The sequence below is a fragment of the Emydura macquarii genome, unplaced genomic scaffold, assembly GCF_026122565.2.
Source record: "Emydura macquarii macquarii isolate MOO-44397 ecotype Brisbane River unplaced genomic scaffold, CSIRO-AGI_Emac_v2 contig_1363, whole genome shotgun sequence".
Classification (NCBI taxonomy): domain Eukaryota; kingdom Metazoa; phylum Chordata; order Testudines; family Chelidae; genus Emydura; species Emydura macquarii.
The window spans coordinates 17,162,861-17,180,798 of record NW_027131500.1 but is presented as its reverse complement, the minus strand read 5'-3'; the positions used below and the strand labels follow the sequence as shown (position 1 = coordinate 17,180,798).

The 17,938-nt window shown below is 41.5% G+C and overlaps 1 protein-coding gene across 5 annotated transcripts in view; it reads left to right on the top strand.

The window, feature by feature from the left end:
* The first annotated feature begins 9,165 nt into the window (after window positions 1-9,165).
* The window catches only part of TMEM144 (transmembrane protein 144), a 28,380-nt gene continuing 19,607 nt past the window's right edge, over window positions 9,166-17,938 (top strand). For 2 of the 5 annotated variants that reach the window (XR_010920501.1, XM_067551830.1), the window contains exons 1-3: window positions 9,166-9,415; window positions 16,036-16,233; window positions 17,603-17,725. Coding sequence is in view for 4 of the 5 variants with exons in the window: in XM_067551830.1 (XP_067407931.1) it covers window positions 16,095-16,233; window positions 17,603-17,725 (262 nt within the window). In the remaining variant the exon portion in view is untranslated. Of the gene's footprint in view, window positions 9,416-10,181; window positions 10,327-16,035; window positions 17,164-17,602; window positions 17,726-17,938 lie in introns of those variants that run through there. The other 3 variants (XM_067551831.1, XM_067551832.1, XM_067551835.1) reach the window with 3 other exon arrangements.

Here is a 17,938-nt window from a genome sequence, read left to right as displayed (position 1 = left end):
TATGCATGAGAATATAATTATTTGAAATATACAATAATGAGTCATATTTTATGGACAAATTACACAGAGCATTAAATAGATTTTAATTACAGTGAGCTGGATTCTGTACTGACACAGTGAACTTTGACAGCCTACAATTCAGCAAGGAATTTGTCCCACTGAATTTTACATACTTTAGAATTATTTATAGTTTTATTCCTTATATTGCCTGTGACAGATTCCATCAAAAAATATATAACATTCCCTGTTATCACAGCTATTTTATTTGTTTGTTTTTGCATGCCAGGAATACTACGATTTGCCGGTGCCATTCCAATAGCAGGAGAATGGATTTAGTTTTGGTTACTAATGCTTTCCTTTAGTTCATCCTTTTGAAACCTTATAACCTACACAAACCTACTCCTACAGTTCTTTATAAGATAGAGTGACCAGATGTCCCAATTTTACAGGGACAGTACCGATATTCTTTTATAGGCACCTATTACTCCCCACCCTCTGTCCTGATTTTTCACTCTTGCTATCTGGACACTTTTTATAAGAGCATAGATGATTTGGAGCATGGTTTTTTCATTCCCAATTTCCTTTGCAGGAGAAGTCCATGTAATTAACTGTTGGGGATTGTTTTTTGTCTTGATGCTCCCTTGATATAATTATAGCAGAAATGCTTCCATTATTCTTGAGCTCCATCAATATTATTCTTTCTTGAAATGTGGTACCAATAATTTCTTTGGAATGGAAAGATGCCAAGACCTTGGCTAAATGGGATATATTTTCTTCTAACCTAGGTGAAAGTTTTTTTCCAAAATGTATACTTTTGGCCTGCCCTTTAAAGGGACACTCCCAAGAAATCATCTTATTTTTTCAACTCCCCTGACATGCAGCCATTCTGCCTTGTGCTGGGATCCTATTAGATCTCACAAACCTAATCAGTATAACTGGGTATGGACTTGTTTGGAAAACTGTGAAGGAACACTAAAGATGGTCCTGTAGAAAGTGTTATTTGTGATTCCATGGGTGGCACTCTTCTCTCTGAATCAATACTGAACCAAAGATTCAGCACAGTACTAATAGGCAAACTGTTCTGCTGGAGGTGTCTTCCTTCAGTTGGGATGCAAAAAATCCAAGGTCCCAAGCACCTGGTCATAGATATTTCTTGGATATTATTTGAAAGAGTAGATTTATTAACACTGGTGTTCTGGTCGAATTCCAACTCAGATAATTGCACTTTGCCTCCCTAAATTTCTCCTGCAATTTCAATTAGATTCTATATTCATCTTCACTTCCTGTCCTAAACGATCCTGTATTGCTGTATGCCACTGGCATGTCACTAATTAAATTATCCACTCCACCAATCTCTTCTTTGGATTCCATTTGCTTATTGCAACAAATTCAAGCTCCTTATCCGGACCTTCAGGGCCCTGAATAATTTTACCCTCACCCCTGATCTCCTCTCGTCTTGTTCATTACAGTTGTTGCTCCTCCTGATCCCCCTCTGTTTACGCTTTCTCACCCCCACTCTCAGCTAGTACCTTCTGATGCCAAACAGCCCTCAGAGCTGAGAAGTTCATGACCATTCCCTGTTTCAGGGATCCAGAAATATCAAGGCTAATATCAGGGATTTAAAAAAAAGTATTGTCTTGCCCTTTTCATTACAGACAGCCTTGAAAATGTAAACTGATGGTGAGGAACGTCTGTTTGTTTATTGACTTGTAAAATCCACCACCATCTGCACCTCAGTATTTGGAAGAAGCCCAATCCAATTTATGGCTGTAGGAGATAGTGCTGCTCAACCTGCTCTTGCTGGTTCTAAGTCTGCTTCAAACTCCCGACCAGCTGGAGGCCTGTACCTATGCCAACTCTTCTACTAAGCAGTCAATGTGGCCTATGGCCAAACTGTGGGCAGTTCAAATAGCATGAGCAGCAGCCTTCTGTTGCAGGCTAGTGGATTAAACATAGGACGAATATTAAAACATCTGCATTCTGACCAAAGCTCTGACCAAAGACTCCTTTAGGCAAGTTACTTAACCTCTCTGACTCCATTTCCACATCTCTAAAATTGGGATGATAAATAGTTTATCTGTCTTACAGGGAAGTTGTGATAATTAACTCATTCCCCCAAATGAGTTACCGTGCAGTGGGCTATGCTTGGAAAAGCCTCCCACATCCTGACAAGCGTACTCTGAACTCCTTCATGTCCCAGGAATTCTTCCTCTTTCTTTTCAGCTCAATCTCTCCTCCTGACCCTTTCCTTCCTATGTCTTCTCTTTGTTTATCTGTCCACTTCAGAATGTAACTCCTCAGGATGGAGCGTGTTTCTTACACTATGTTTGTAGAGCAAAATGTAAATAGAAAGCACAAGGGAGGCCATCTATAATTACATAGTGATAATGTTACTATTATCACGACAGCCTGCTTAACAGTTGTCGTATTTCATCCCAGAAGTGCACAGTACATCCCAACATTCTCTGCCTAAGAGTGAATAAAATAATCCCTGAGTAGCTTGTAAAGCACTTTGCAATACAAGGTGCTCTATAAATGGAACTGTCTGTAATACTCAACATTTGGAAACTCCCTCCCAGTTTCATCATTTTCCATTTTAGTAAATACTGCATATATATCTATTGATTCCCTTCTCCACACATAGAAATCCTGGGATGCTGGGGAAAGGCAATGAATCTGAAATACAGATAGCTGTTTTTGTTAAACCACATGGTCAATATAAATAATATCTTTTCACATTTAACACTTAGGTTTGTGCAACAGCTTCCTCTGTGGTGCCAGCACATCCCCGGGAAGGCTGTTTTAGGGAAGTGTTGCTGCAGAACCAGCAGAGGGAGCCCAAAACATTCAGTTATGATTATTCCCAGAGAATAGAGAAGCTAGCGAGGGTTTCTCCTTTCTTTTTGTCCATATGTCATCATGTTGTTATTGGCTTCCACCCCTCCCACCGCACACACACCCACATGCACTTTACACACTCACATGCACTTTTACCTGCTTGATGGACATGGATGAGACAGACAGCAAATGCAAATATAATTTATAATTCCCATTTACATTTATTGGAAATACGGCTATCCTTCTCTCTCATGGATAAGTATGAATCCCATGGCCACACCCACAGTGGGGATTTTTGCACTATTGTGTGTCACTGATCAGGATGTCGGTGGTCATTTTTACTGGTAGCCAGTAATCAGAGCCAAAGGTCTGAGTGTTATGACTGGGGCTTGGGCAGTCATGCCTAATGCTCGCAGCAGGAGTGATCGGAGGCCAGGAACAGCACTGAAGGTCAGAGCTGGAATCAGGTGCCCAAGAGCAAGCCAAGAAGAGGTCGGTCACTACAACTGACAGGGGAGTCCCCCTTGTTGCAAGGACAATACCTGGAATTCCTCCTAGTCTTAAATAGGAAGCCTGATTGTGGCACTCAAGCAACATGGAAGATTTTCAAATCAGTCCTTTAAAAATCTGCATTCTGTTTTTGGTGCTCAGATTCAGCTGGCATCCCAACCACCAATATTTTCTAAACATCACTGCTAAATAATAGCATCATCTCCAGGCAATGCTGTTTCTAAATGTCAGTACCCCCCACCACACTCCAAGGACACTCAAGACACTATCACAGTAATCTCCGGGGTACCTCTGACGGGCTGGGCCAGTAAAACAGCCTCAGCAGCACCTGAACTGATACAGAGAGAAGATGGGGGAGGACAGAAGGAATTGGTCACTGCTTTTCTCAGAGCGAGATTCAATTCTCGAATGCTGCAGAAGTTGGAATATGAAGCAGAGAGGCGACAGTAACTGAGGGTTGTACTCTTAGAACCTTATAGTGCCATTGATTTTAGTATCGACTTTAAGGAGGTTGAGGATAATAGACTTGGCCTCTCACTATATCCTTGGGGGTGCAACAGGTCCCTGTACTCACCCTCTCTTTGGCATCCAATGGCCAATGGCACAGTTCCAGATGTGGGAGACTCTGTCTTCCAGCTGGATCCCATGGGACTCTACCCCTTACAAGTTTACGAAAGACCAGACAAAGTAACTGCTGTAAGCCCATTGTGGAACTCCCTTCCCTCAAGGGGCCCTCAGCAGGCCACAGCACATTTGAGCACCCACAGGCAAGTTCCTGGTCAGAGTTCTGGAATATTAGTTCAGTGTTTGGCCTCCTTTCCCCCTGGGGACTAAGACAGGAAGTGGTTGTGCCAACAGTTCCTGTTCCCAGCCACATGTATTCCACAGTGTGGCAAAAATTGGAGGTCTATTCTCTTCCCAAGGGTGCCAACTGAGCAGGGCTTCTCCTGCTTAAGGCCATTCCTGCAGGCCTGACATGGCTTGCAGGTGAGGTGGGGCAGGGGTGCTTGAGCCCATAGCAGTTCATTAAACATGTTCCTGGCCATTGCAAGGTTTGTATACCACATCACAGGGGTCCAGTTGTATTTCAAAAACTATTCAATATAATAGATAATCTTTTTAGAATATACTTGTACAAATACAGCTGTCCCCCACTCTGAGTTTTACTAACATGAGGGGGAGGGCCCAAACTTAATCACAGAATCATAGAAGATTAGGGTTGGAAGGGACCGCAGGAGATCATCTAGTCCATAGTTTCTCAACCTGTGGTACACGAGACACAGGCAGGGGGTACGCAGCAAAAAACCGAGTGAAGGGAGGTGAGTGGCAGTCGCTGACTTCTGGGGAGGTCACGTTGCAGCCGCCTGCTTCCCGGCCAGTCCCAGCTCCCAACTGGGAGGTAGATGGCAGCCGCCCTAGTCCTGGGAAGCTGAGCAGCAGCCACCGGCTTTTTGGGATGCCAGGTGGCAGCCGCCTGTTCCTGCCTGGTCCCAGCTCCCAGGTGGAAGCCCAGTTGCAGCCTCCTGTACCTTGCAAGTTGGGCTCACAGATGGGTGGATGCCACCCGCGCCCCAGCTCTGAGCTGAGAGACAGCCTCCCGTGCCCCAGTTTGAAGACGGGCAGCAGCTGCCTGCGCACATCCCCGGGTCCCAGCCTGTGTGGAAGCCTCCTCTGCTCCAGCTCTTGTCTCCAGCTTCTTGTCCATTGTAACCCACAGGTCCTTTTCTGCAGAACTGCTGCCTAGCCAGTCAGTCCCCACTCTGTAACAGTGCATGGGATTCTTTTGTCCTAAGTGCAGAACTCTGCACTTGTCCTTGTTAAACCTCATCAGATTTCTTTTGGCCCAATCATCCAATTTGTATAGGGCACTCTGTGTCCTATCCCTACCCTTCAGCGTATCTACCCAGCTATCGTCTCCCATCTTAGTGTCATCTGCAAACTTGCTGAGGGTGCAATCCACTCCATCCTCCAGATCAGTAATGATCATTAATTGGAGCCTCTATGTGGTACCGTAATGCAAACAAATATTAATGTTATAACAATTACTGATTATGACAGTTTGCTTTCACAGATTGTCTCACCTCACTTCAGAAACAGGGCTGGATTCACCAATATTCCAGTTTTGGGTTTGTTTTTGTTTTTTAAGTGTTATGCTAATAGGTATTTATGCTATTAGGTGTTAATGGTTGCCATCAAGCATGTCTTTGATCTATAAGTACTCACAGAAACATAGAAATGTAGGACTGGAAGAGACCTTGAGAGGTCACCCGTCCAGCCTCCTTATGCTGAGCCTTGACCATCCCTGGCAGGTATTTGTCTAACCTGGTCTTAAAAACCTCTACCAATAGAGATTCCACAACCTTCCTTGGAAACCTATTTCAGAATTAGCTATTTAGAATTAGCTATTTAGAATCTATTTAGAATTAGCCCAGGTCTACACTAAAAACTTATGTTAATGTTACAATGATACTCAGAGGTGTGGAAAACCCTGGGCAATGCAGTTATACCCATCTAACCCCCCACTGTAGACAGTGCTATGTCAATGGGAAGGCTTATCCCATCAGTATAGTTACTGCCTCTTGGGGAGGTAGAGTACCTATGCTGATGAGAGAAGCTCTCCCATCATTATAGGTAGCGTCTTCACTAAGCGATATGAGGAGACAATAGACGCCCAAGGCGCTAGGCTGCATACAGGGCCAATTAGAAGCTGAGCCATGTGGGCCAAGGGGTTTTTCTGGGGACTGATTGCAAATGCAGATGCTGAGGCATTGATTGGTTGCTCTTCGGGTGGGTGGAGGGAGCCAAAAGAAAGCATGAAGAAAGCCAGGAAAGCAGTCATGAGTGTGGGCCTGAGAGGGATTGGAGCTCCTTGGGGTACAGGACTAGCATTAGTCCCTTCTGACCTTAAAGTCTATAGCTGAAATGGCAGGCTTTCAAACTGTGAACAAGTAAATTGCCTGCTGTTTCTTCCTCCTGTGTGCAGGGAAGAACTGGATATTTTTTATAAATAAATAGGTTTGCATCAAAGAAATACCTAATTCCTATAATCAATGTATCCTTCTAATGGAAACAGCCCAGCAAGGCCCCAGATATGGACTAACCACTCAGCCAAAGACAAGATTTTTTTTTGACATGTGTTTGATATTTTAAAAATAATCGTCCATAATTATTTCACAAATTTTAAAAGATGTTTGTACCTGGCAAAATGTTGGTTCCCAGCATCCTCTCTGTCTGCTTCTATCTGCAACAAAATTATAATAATGACCTTGTCACAACTCTACCATTCCCTTTGCATCATGTTCTGATGTCACAGACAAGGATCCTGCTAGCGTCACCCAGACCTGGGCATGGAGAGGCCCCTCCCAGGTGAATTTCACCTATCCCATGAAGGAAGTGTGTATGTGTGTCTATAAAATCAGCTAATATCACTGTACTATCCCCCCTATCCTTTCAAGTGATCACACAGAGTCAATCTTTCCACAGGGTCAATCTGTGCTGCAGTAAAGATTAGGAGCTGGGTGTGAGATGGGGAAGAGGGTGGGAGACTTGAAAAGGCCATCATCCACCTACTAGTCTCAAAGATTAGCCAGGAGAGGTGATAGAGCAATAAACTACTTTTTTCTGTAAAGCCAATCCAGATGGGAAACAACAAATGCAGTCACAGCCAAGAGAATCCTGATGGCATGACTCCTCCATTACAACCAGATTGCCATGGAGTGGGTTGGGTGTGCTGGGCTCCCAGCACCAGTGTAGAGGCTCCAGATCATGCAGCTGGCCCTCATCCATGAAGATTCTAAGGGGTCTGTGTGACTTGGGGAGGAATCTCAACTGATTTCTTGCAGGAAACAGGGAGAGGAAGGCACACACATGCAAACATCCTCAAAGACTTGTGGAAAACTCTGCAGCCTCCAAGAATTTGAGGAGAGCATGATCAAGGCCAGGATTATGACTTCATTGCAGAATCCAGACTGACAATTGAGAGCGAGAAAGCTCTTATATCAAAATGCAAATACCTTTTAACCAAAGGATATACCATTCACTATAAATATCAATCCCAAAACTACCAGCCAGTTATTAGTGCAGCACATTTTGTTTCTATCTAAATGTTTTCCTCCATTTCAATTTACTTTTGCATAAAAATTCCCCTCTGATTACTACAGTCTTTCTGCTGGTGTTTCCCATGGTTTTCCAAAAGGTGAGTGAATTTAAATTATCTAAAATTCTTGGCCAGATTTGTCTATAGTATATATGTGTACTTGTGTGTACCATATCCATGTTATCCTCCAGTAATCCACAATCCATGGAATATCCATAATAAATAAAGCAAGCAAGATTTTTCTTTTGTATACCTCAACTTCTAAGGAATTATTTCAGGTACTAGCTTTGTTGTTTTATTTCTAAAATGTAAGATAGTTTAAAAAACACCTCACACTCTGATACTATTGAACCTCAATTTGAAAAAGAATAAGTGAAGAAACAAACAAGTTGAAGATGCACTTGAAACTTGAAGACAGAAGACAAAAGTGGTTAAGTAGCAAAGTGGAAGGGGGCAGGAATGGATAACAGCAGAGGGGCAGGAGCTGGGAGGTGGATGGAGGGAAACAGAGGGGGAAGTTGAAAAATGCCAGCCCACTTGGGCATTATGATACAGACAGTGTCTAGCTGCATGATCATTTACTAGTTTTCCCACAAGACCCCATCCAGGAATTCCGTCCAGGTTAATGTCATCTGGGAGAACTAGATCCTACCCTTGCTTCTGCCACAGAGTGATGCTGAGCAAGTCATTTAAACCAAAATGTTCACATGTGACCACTAATTTTATGTTCCTCATTTTTGGGTTGCCACGCTTGACACTCACCAGGGACTAGATTTGCAAAACTGCTGAGTGCTCATGACTGCAAATGAAGTAGATTACAGTGGTGCTTTGAATGTCTGAAATGCTATACAAATGCTAAATACTCTGAAAAATCAGGTCCTAGGGCATCTCAAATTGAGCACCCAAAAGTATCGGAAACTTTTGATCTTAATCTCTGTGTCTCAATTCCACATCTGTAAAATAGGGATCATATCATCCCAGACCTCACAGGAGTATTATGAAAATAAAATATGAATGTTTGTGAAGCACTCAGACACTATAGTGATAAGCGCTACAGAAACACCTGTGTGGAAATGAACAATTCTGTTTCCAGAGGAGGATTTGAATAGTGTGCAGTAAACAAGGCACAGGGCCGCTCATTGAACAATAAGGAGAAAACCAAATATTGAATAGCTGCTCATTAAGTGAGCACTATCCATCCTGTGCACTGAATGATGCAGGAAAAAAGTTGTATGTGATGATGTAATTAAAGTCTGTATGGTAACACAAAGTCACAAGGGGCTTGAATAAAAGTTGCACAGGCAACCTTCATTCTGGCATTTCCTAACTTTTAAGTGCCTGACAGTGCAACTTCAATAATGTTCTTTTAACTTGTGTGTGTGATGACCACACACAATAAATATAGATCTACATAAAAAAATCTTAACTAAGCGCTAGATAAGGCTGCATGCACACACCAGTGGTGTGAGTGCCTACTTCCTTTCAAAAGCATTAGAGGCTATTTGTTTTTAAAGAAAGCTTTAAGTGTTAGAAACCCAAACAACATGGGAGTTAAATTCAGCCTGCACCCAACCTGCCTTAGCTTTTGCAGCCCATGTAGAGCCCCTCCTCCTGGAAAGTCAGTGCCCTGGACTCGTGATCAGACCCAAGCACGTGATACGAAGCAGCTGGTGCTGGGCTGATACACCAGAGCCATAAAGGGGAAGGCGATGGGGTACAAAGATCGGAAGCAGAAGGCTGTTCTGTTTCATTTGCAGTTTGCGAGGTCCCTTCCCCACCCCTCTCAACACACACACATGTAGTAGTTAGCACGAGTTACCGTCAGTATCAAATGTGCCCGAGAAGATAGATGAATGAAAGAGAAGGAAGGGTGGGAGTTTTGATCACGTGAGGAGGAGCCGGAGCCGGTAGTTTCTGCAGAGAAAGTCAGTCTGTTGTCAGTGCAGGAAGCCGGAAGTGCAAGAAGCAATTGTAAGTAAAGTCACTGTAAAGTAAAACACATTTGTGTGCCTGGGATTTTGTAATGTGAGCAAAGCGATTGCAAGGAGAGCCACATAGATACGCTAGGAAAAATAGAATAGGAAGGGGGGAGGGAAACATTTGTAAAGCACAAAGTAAAGGAGATATTAATTTCTAAAATAAAATGGGCAGAAAGAAATTGGACTGAAGCCAGAAGTTGGTTTGACAGAGTTCCTAGTTAAACTAAACCCACAGTAACACTTCATTAAAATCAAAGTAAGCTACTGCCATTTAAATGAAGCAGTTTTTAATAATGGTATAATTATGTAAAGGCAATGAATGAAATCCCAATGGAGAGGATGTGCTGTGCCTATAATGCTCCTGTGGGTATGTTAATGTCTCTCTGAATATGGTAGTTCACCTAGTTAATGCTTCTGGAGTGAGTGAGATAAAAGGGGTGAAATACCTGCTGATGTAAATGAGGGACGTTACCCTGAAGGCTCTAGAGCTGAGCCCATTTCCACCAACAGACAATTTCACCCTGGGGGGTCATCTGTACAAGAAGGCTGACTGTAGAAAAAATCCTTTAAAATTGTAATTATTAAATGGACTATGATCCATGTGGTTTTGTTTGAAAGGGGGGAAAAGGATAACAAAGAGTTTGAGTATTCTCAGTTACCACTGGAGTTACATTTTTGAAGAGTTGCAGATGAGTGTGTGAAAAATGAAACTGTTGTTTCATTTGTGACAGTATTTGTGATTACTTATTTCTGGCCAGATTCTGCCACTTGTATTCTAATTGGGAAGTCCTTTATTATGAGTGTAGTTCTCTTGACATCACCGAGTAAGGTACTACTCAGCATGAGAAAGGGAGGGAGCCCTTGGTGAATTCCACTGCGTATCTTTTCTATGAGAGAGAAAAGGTAGGTGAGGCATTTATCTTTTACAGGACCAACCTACCTTGTGTCTCTAATATCTTGGGACCAAGACAGCTACAACACTGCAAACAACTATTTTTTCTATGTGATTTAAGTACAACTTTTTGACAACTTAGCCTGAAAAATCATCTCTCAAAAATATGTAATTTAGAAAAAAAAAATCCTAAGAGACCTTTCCTTAACGAGTAATCAAATCACAGTCTTACATTTTAGTATCATTGTAATACTTCTTTGATGTGAAAGGATTCTATGACAATTACAGTGAAAATCCCCTGTAATCTCTTCACTGAAGAGGGTAACCAACTATCAGTGTGGCATGCAGTCTCTAAAAATACCTGGTTTATTAGCAAGCTCCATACCCCAGAGCAAGCCACAATTTCTCGGAAGTCTTAATAACATCTTTCATTCATCTTGAGATGAAAGTTCTTTGGAGCAGGATTCTTATCTTCTTCATACTGGTCTACAAAAGAGTATAGTAAATTGTAGGTGCTACATAAATGATAATCATAACCTGTCCTTTTCTTTATGCCTGGCCTACAAATTAACTCAAGTGTGGGATATTTTCTAAATATGAATGAAAATATAGGATCCGATCATCAGCCTTGCTATGGCAATACAAAGCAACTTAAAGCTGGTTTAAGTGGACATCTCAGATTTCCCCTTCTTCTGAAGGGGAACAGAAGACTGCAACAGAGCAGGGTGTCTACACTGCAGTGCTGCTGCTGCATCTGCTCTGCTGTCTTCCCAGCATCTGGGAGAACAAAGGTGGCTTATATTCATTTTTGCAATCCTTCTCCTGAGCGGTTCCAGGCACATAGAGGCCATACCCAGGAGTTGGTGTATAATATATAAATAAAACAAATGTCACTAACCTAAATGCTATGGGATGTCATTTCAAGGGCAAAAGTAGCCTTGAATTTTGGGGTGTTTGAAAACTGAATTTACAGTTTGTATCCATATTTCTGTAGAGCTAGTATTCTTTATGTATTTCTTCCTCTGATTTTTTTTAAAATACCTCTGCAGGTGCCCATTAAGAGCTCTGGGTGCCCATCTTAAATTAAAAATTAAATTACCAAATTAAAAATCAACATAATCATAAACAAAGGGCTGCCCATAAATGTATCCCCCTCAGCTCACACCCACCTCAGCCAAGAGAGAAAGGATGGGCTTTGTAGTGTGCCTGGGAGGTTAACAAACCTCAACTGTGGCAGACTAGAGGGATCAAGTCAACCAAGGATCAAACATCACCTCCAAGTTCTGTTCCTGTTTTATAAACGGAGGTCACATTGCCTCTGTGAGAGATGCCAATGCGAGTTTTGCCAACTTTTCTGGCTGCTTCCCCCAGCCCAGCAACATGGGGTCCCACGGGGATCCATTCTGGCTCCAGTTCTGTTCAGTATCTTCATCAATGATTTAGATCATGGCATAGCGACTACACTTATTAAGTTTGCAGATGATACCAACCTGGGAGGGGTTGCAAGTGCTTTGGAGGATAGCGTTATAATTCAGAATGATCTGGACAAACTGAAGAATTGGTCTGAGGTAAATAGGATGAAATTCAATAAGAAGAAATGCAAAGTACCCCACTTAGGAAGGAACAATCAGTTGTACGCGTACAAAATGGGAAACGACTACCTAGGAAGGAGAACTGTGTAAAGGGATCTAGGGGTTATAGCGGACCACAAGCTAAATATGCGTGAACAGTGTAATGCTGCTGCAAAATAAGCAAACATGATTCTGGGATGTATTAGCAGGATTGTTTTAAGTACGATGTGAGACGCAATTCTTCGGCTCTACTCCGCACTGATTAGGCCTCAACTGGAGTGTTGTGTCCAGTTCTGGGCTCCACATTTCAGGAAAGATGGGGACAAATTGAGAAGAGCAACAAAAACGATTAAAGGTTTAGAGAACATGACCTATGAGGCAAGACTGAAAGAATAGGGTTTGTTTACTCTGGAGAAGAGACTACTGAGAGGGGACATAACAGCTTTCAAGTACATAAAAGGTTGTTACAAGGAGGAGGAAGAAAAATTGTTCTTCACCTCTAAGGACAGGACAAGAAGCAATGGGTAAGGGAAACTGCAGCAAGGGAGGATTAGGTTGGACATTAGGAAAAACTTCCTAACTGTCAGGATGGTTGTCTAGGGGGGTTGTGGAATCGCCATCATTGGAGATGTTTAAGAGCAGGTTAGACAAACACTTGTCAGGGATGGTCTAGATATTACTTAGTCCTGCCATGAGGGCAGGGGACTGGACTAGATGACCTCTCGAGGTCCCTTCCAGCCCTATGATTATGTTGTCCTTGTCTGGACTGAACCACAGCCAGCTAGTTCTCATTCAAGCCCTAAATCCATGTAGGCATTAATTCCACTGTTCTGGTTGGGTCAGATGTGACAGAGACATAGTAAGATCCTGATTTCATGTTTTGAGCCAGGTGAATTTGGCTCATCGATGGATAAATTCTGAGTCAGGTTGATAGCTTAGCATTTATTAGGAAAAAAAGAGCATTACGACAAATATTTTTGTAGGAGAGAGAAAGTACATACAATTATATGGTATTTGCAGACAGGGTTTGGGTGCATATGTCAAAATTGGAGTCTCCTTACTTTGAATGTTCCTCAGTAGCTGTCAGTCTCCTGCCTTCAATCAGTGTTTATATTATATTAACAGAAGATGGCCTTGACACTTCAGTCCTTGAGGGTGACCTACAAGGAAAAAAATAATTAGCTTGTGACTCTTTTCACTTCTCTCTGATGTACAAAGAGAGAAACTAAAAGGTTCTTTTCCTTCATATACACAATTCATTTTCTGCTTTGTGTTTTTCCCCCCTTAGAATTAGCAGAAATGACCAGTCTTGTCTTCTTTTGTTCCTGTAATTATTGTTGGGAAAACTCTGAGGATAACTCAGATGGCTATTGGAAACTTTTTCAAACCGTCATTGAAGTGAGAATGTTGAATCTTAAAGTGATTCTCCTAAGTGCTTTAGGCAAATGGATTTTAAGGAAAACAAGGAGTTTTAAACAGTCTGAATAAAATAACTTCCGCTTGCAGTTAATCAGAGATTTCACTTCCTTTGTACTTGTGGTGTAGTCCAACTACTTTTCATGTCATACATAGTCTTCCAGGGTACACAATATAACAATTTTAAAGGTCATAAACAAGCAGAACACTCTCTTGTTTCCCACCACACCCATTTCCCCCTCTCCCTCCGGCAGAAATAAAACATTGCAGGGCTCTTTTATATACCATAATGAAGTTCAAAATGGCACAAACCTTTTTTCGCCCCTTTGAAGGGCAGCTTAAAGCACTGTAATGTTTTATGAGAGCAGGAAAATCAGAATTATCTCAATGTTCCTAACAGCGTGAAGGTTTTCTTGTGCAAAAGCCAGGTATGGCGACTTGCACACTTAAATTAGCACAATGGCTCAGTGAATAAACAGACATGCTGGACTCTTCAGCTGGTGTCTATTTTATCTTTCCTTATCTATGCCACACCCATTCCTGTGGTGTTTGAATGCTGTATGGAATTAATACTCGGGCATGATGTTTCTCAAACTGGGAGGCTAGTCTCTCGAGCGTTTCCCACATGTATTATTTTTAGTTGCATTAGAGTAGTGCCTAGATGCCCTAAGCAAGGACAGATTCCCATTATACTGTTTGTGTTTTTTAAAAAACACACAGTAAAAGACAGTAAAAACTCTCTGAAACAGCTTGCAGTCTAAATAGACCGAACAGACAAAGGGTGTGAGGGGAAACAGAGACCTAGAGAGGTGGAGTAACTTGCCCCATACTTTTCTCATGGTGCAGTACCTCCTACTCCAACCTCAGGAATCACCTCATTTTTTCTTGGGTGTTCAGGAAAACACCCCCAATATCTTCCAGAGGGAAACATTTCTTAGATAATTACAATTTCACTCTGAGGGGGCTGAACTTTTCACCTGCTAATATAAATAACTAGTTTCAACCAAAACCTGCGACACTGCTGCAGCAGTTGATAGCAGTACCAGTCCAACAGAAGCGATGGTGAGATTCCAGAGAAGGTGAGGTAAAGTAAAGGAACGAGTGTGGAGGAATACAGCTTTTCCTCCTTTGCTAAAAGCAGAAGGAGAGCTCCCTCTCTTCTTTGGCTGATGTTGTGAGAGTTCCTCATCCTGTTTCAGTCTGCTATAACCACTGAAGCTAGCTAAGGAGCATGTGCGGAACTGATCATAGCAACAGGAGCTACTACTTGGAAGGTTGGCCAAAATCGCATCCACAAAATTAAGCATTTCAATAAAAATGCCCAGATTTTCACAGGCCTGAATACCTCTGCAGCTCAGGTCACTTATTTTGATGACTGATATTGGAACCAAATTTGGAAAATTATGGCTGCAGTTATTTATAAATATTTACTACTTTTCCACTAGCAGTGTTTAGTACATCTGTGTGTGGAGATGCTAGACTGCACTGGGATGTTATTTTAGTCTAGTATAAATAGTGTGTCATATACAATAGTACTACATAACAAATACTCTCCTTTATATTTATTTTTTGGTATCTTTACACATTAAAATCCTGCTGTCATGGACAAAACCCAGTGATTTAGTGTGAATGAAATGTTTCATTTCGTTGCCACCTGGAGCTATTTCCTGATAAATTCCCAACCATTAGTTTTTACACACAGTCCTCTAAATCTGATGTTCCTAATGTATTTAAATAACTGTTACATGCTTCTATCTACATTAAACAGCATTTCAGTAGTGACTGTGACAGCAAACAAACAAAATGCTTGCTTATATAACAAGTGAAATAAAGAAAAACCCAGTGAATAGCTTTACATTAAACTGTGTCTTAAATCTACAAAAGAACAAACATGAAATGTCATTTTTTCTCACTAAGACAAGATGACATTTCAGAACAATTTTACTTAAATAGGTCCAGAGCAACTCTTCCCTAAGGAAAACTCCACAGGAGTGGGGCCAATCTTTCCCTCACTGTGTTCTTCCCAAAAGTTTCCATGGGGATCTATGGAAGAAACTCTCCCCACTTCCACAAGAGGAAAAAAAAAAACAACAAGGCTCTACCCCTTAAACTCCATGGATTGTAAGAGCTGCAGCAATCCTACTGGCTCTGTGGGATCACGGCACTGCCCATGTTCCCTCTCCATTCTGGTTTCTAGGCAATGTGGTATGACTGGAGTCTCAATGCCAAGACTTCCTCTACCAGTGGAAGATGATTGCACTGCATTGTCTAATACTTGCTGCCATGCAAACCCAAAAGACATCAGCCTGCTTGGTTCCAGGCAGTCTCCCATAGGAACATTCTGGAGCTAGGATTATTCCGACATTCCGGTATTGGCATCTCTCCATAAAGAACCATGGATCTTCCCTTAAGCTTGATAAATTTGAGTATTCATAATTATGTATTATGGCTGTGTCTGTTCTCTATCTACTCATGTTTTGTATCTCCAAATGCTCTTCTGCATGAAGTTGCTTTTAAGCTAAGATATTTAGTGTGTGTTCCTTTATTTTCCCCCTTTATCTAAATTTTATGGTGGGAACTCATTAGACTACATTATTCCTTACAAATGTTTTCAACTTGTAGGAAGTAGAAAAACAGCACTTTTTAAACCCCTACGTTACTAAAAATCAAACCCCATTAGGACTGTTCTGATCCAAAGACGTATATTTGTTTAATTCTGGTCTCTGTTTCCAGAAGCCATCTGAAAGGATCTTCATCAAGACAGCACCACAAGAAGCACTTTCAGAACAGATATGAACAGTTGGAGAGCAAACAACAGCTCCATCAACAGCAATGGAACAGATCTCACTATCGGCTTTACCTCTTCTGCAATAGCAGTCTTTTTATTTGGGACAAACTTTGTACCCGTTAAGAAATTTGATACTGGTGATGGTAAACAATCTGTTTTTGTGTTTAGTAGTTTTACTACTTGTAAGAACAGTGTTTAAGTTTTACACACTCTCAGAATGTGGAATCTGCTGGGTCACTGAAACTTCCCAACTGTATCAGCATTATCTGATAGAGGGATCGAAGTAGTACAGCATTTTTTTCCTCACAGCAATTAGTTTTGTAAAAGCAATAATAAACACTTCAGAAAGTGGAAAATCTTTGAGGCCCTTCTTATATCTTGCCATCCACTTTGAAGTGATTGAGTATACTACAACAGTGCTGCAAAATTGAAATGCATAGAAGTGAAGTGCCTTTCAATCCCCCTTCACTTTGCAGATTCTCAAATACACCCTGAAATACGTATTATTTACACTTTATAGCCGGTGATGTATTAAATATCGCCACCCCTTGAGTCATGTTATTGTCAATAGCGTAAAAGCAATCAAAAAAGGAAACTCGAGTTTTTGTCTTGGCAATCTGATAACACGAAACAGCCCCTTTAGTTTCCTACTTACGGTTTATGATTTTGCTACAGCACTTCACTTGCTTGATACTGGAGTCGTACTGTATCTCTATATGGGTGAAGGCACATTATTATTCGTTGGTTACCAGAGTCCCACAATCAAAAAAGGCTTATCCCAAGTTACTTTTCTGTAACCATATCTGCATTACAGGCTAGGATCCATCCTCTGTTTTCTCCTCTTTTTGTGCCAATTCAGTACTACAAAGGGGACAAAGCTTGCTTAAATATTCAGCCAAGGATTCCTCTTGTGTAAGGGAAGAAGCCCTGGTGGGCATAAAGCCAGCAAACACATCACCCATTCCTGGCCCCTCTGCGTAGAGGATCTTCATGGAGTCAGAGGAAGTTTGGCTAGAGTGTACAAAGTGACTATCCTGTGTTACTAGAACAGCTCCAGGACTGTCCCACAGAGTGTAAGTTAGAGCAGCCTAGAAGCCACTCTAAGATGGTCATGGTTGGGAGTGGAAGGGAGGGAAAATAACTTAAAGTCCATCCTCTTCAAGAGCCAAGCAGAGTTCATGAGCACCTGAGGCTCTGGGCCTACATTAACTTTATCTGGGTAAGTGTAAGTGTACAGGGAATGTGAGAATCCAGAAATAAATGACTGGTTGACTGCTAACATCTTGCCCCAAAACATAACCATTTAAAAATATTGTAATATGGCTACCTAAACTTCACAAGGGATGGTTCTGTAAAGTATATGGCCAGATTTCAATTGTATCTGCATAATTTCATCTGAGACAGATTATATTAACAAGGAGCAACAGGCTTATATGTACAGTACTTTAAGAAATCTTTTTTAAAATAATTGATGGTAACATATTCATTAGTTTGTCTGTTTCCTCCCCCCAGGAATGTTCTTCCAGTGGATTCTCTGTGCTGCAATATGGATAGTATCACTGGTGGTCAACCTTATTCGGAATAGCCCTAGGTTTTGGCCTCTTGCTATGGTTGGGGGTTGTGTATGGGCTACAGGTAATGAGGAAGACTTCTTCAGAGACACAATAAAGCTAATTCCTCGGAGAAGGAGGCAGAGATAATAACGGAAATATTTCATATACTAAACAGATCTTTGTTATTTTCAACACTGTTGGATCTCTGCCATTATTATATATATTACTGTGAACATATTTTACAGTTTTATCATTAAAATTGACAGTGGTCTTCAGCAGCCTTATTTAAAAACCG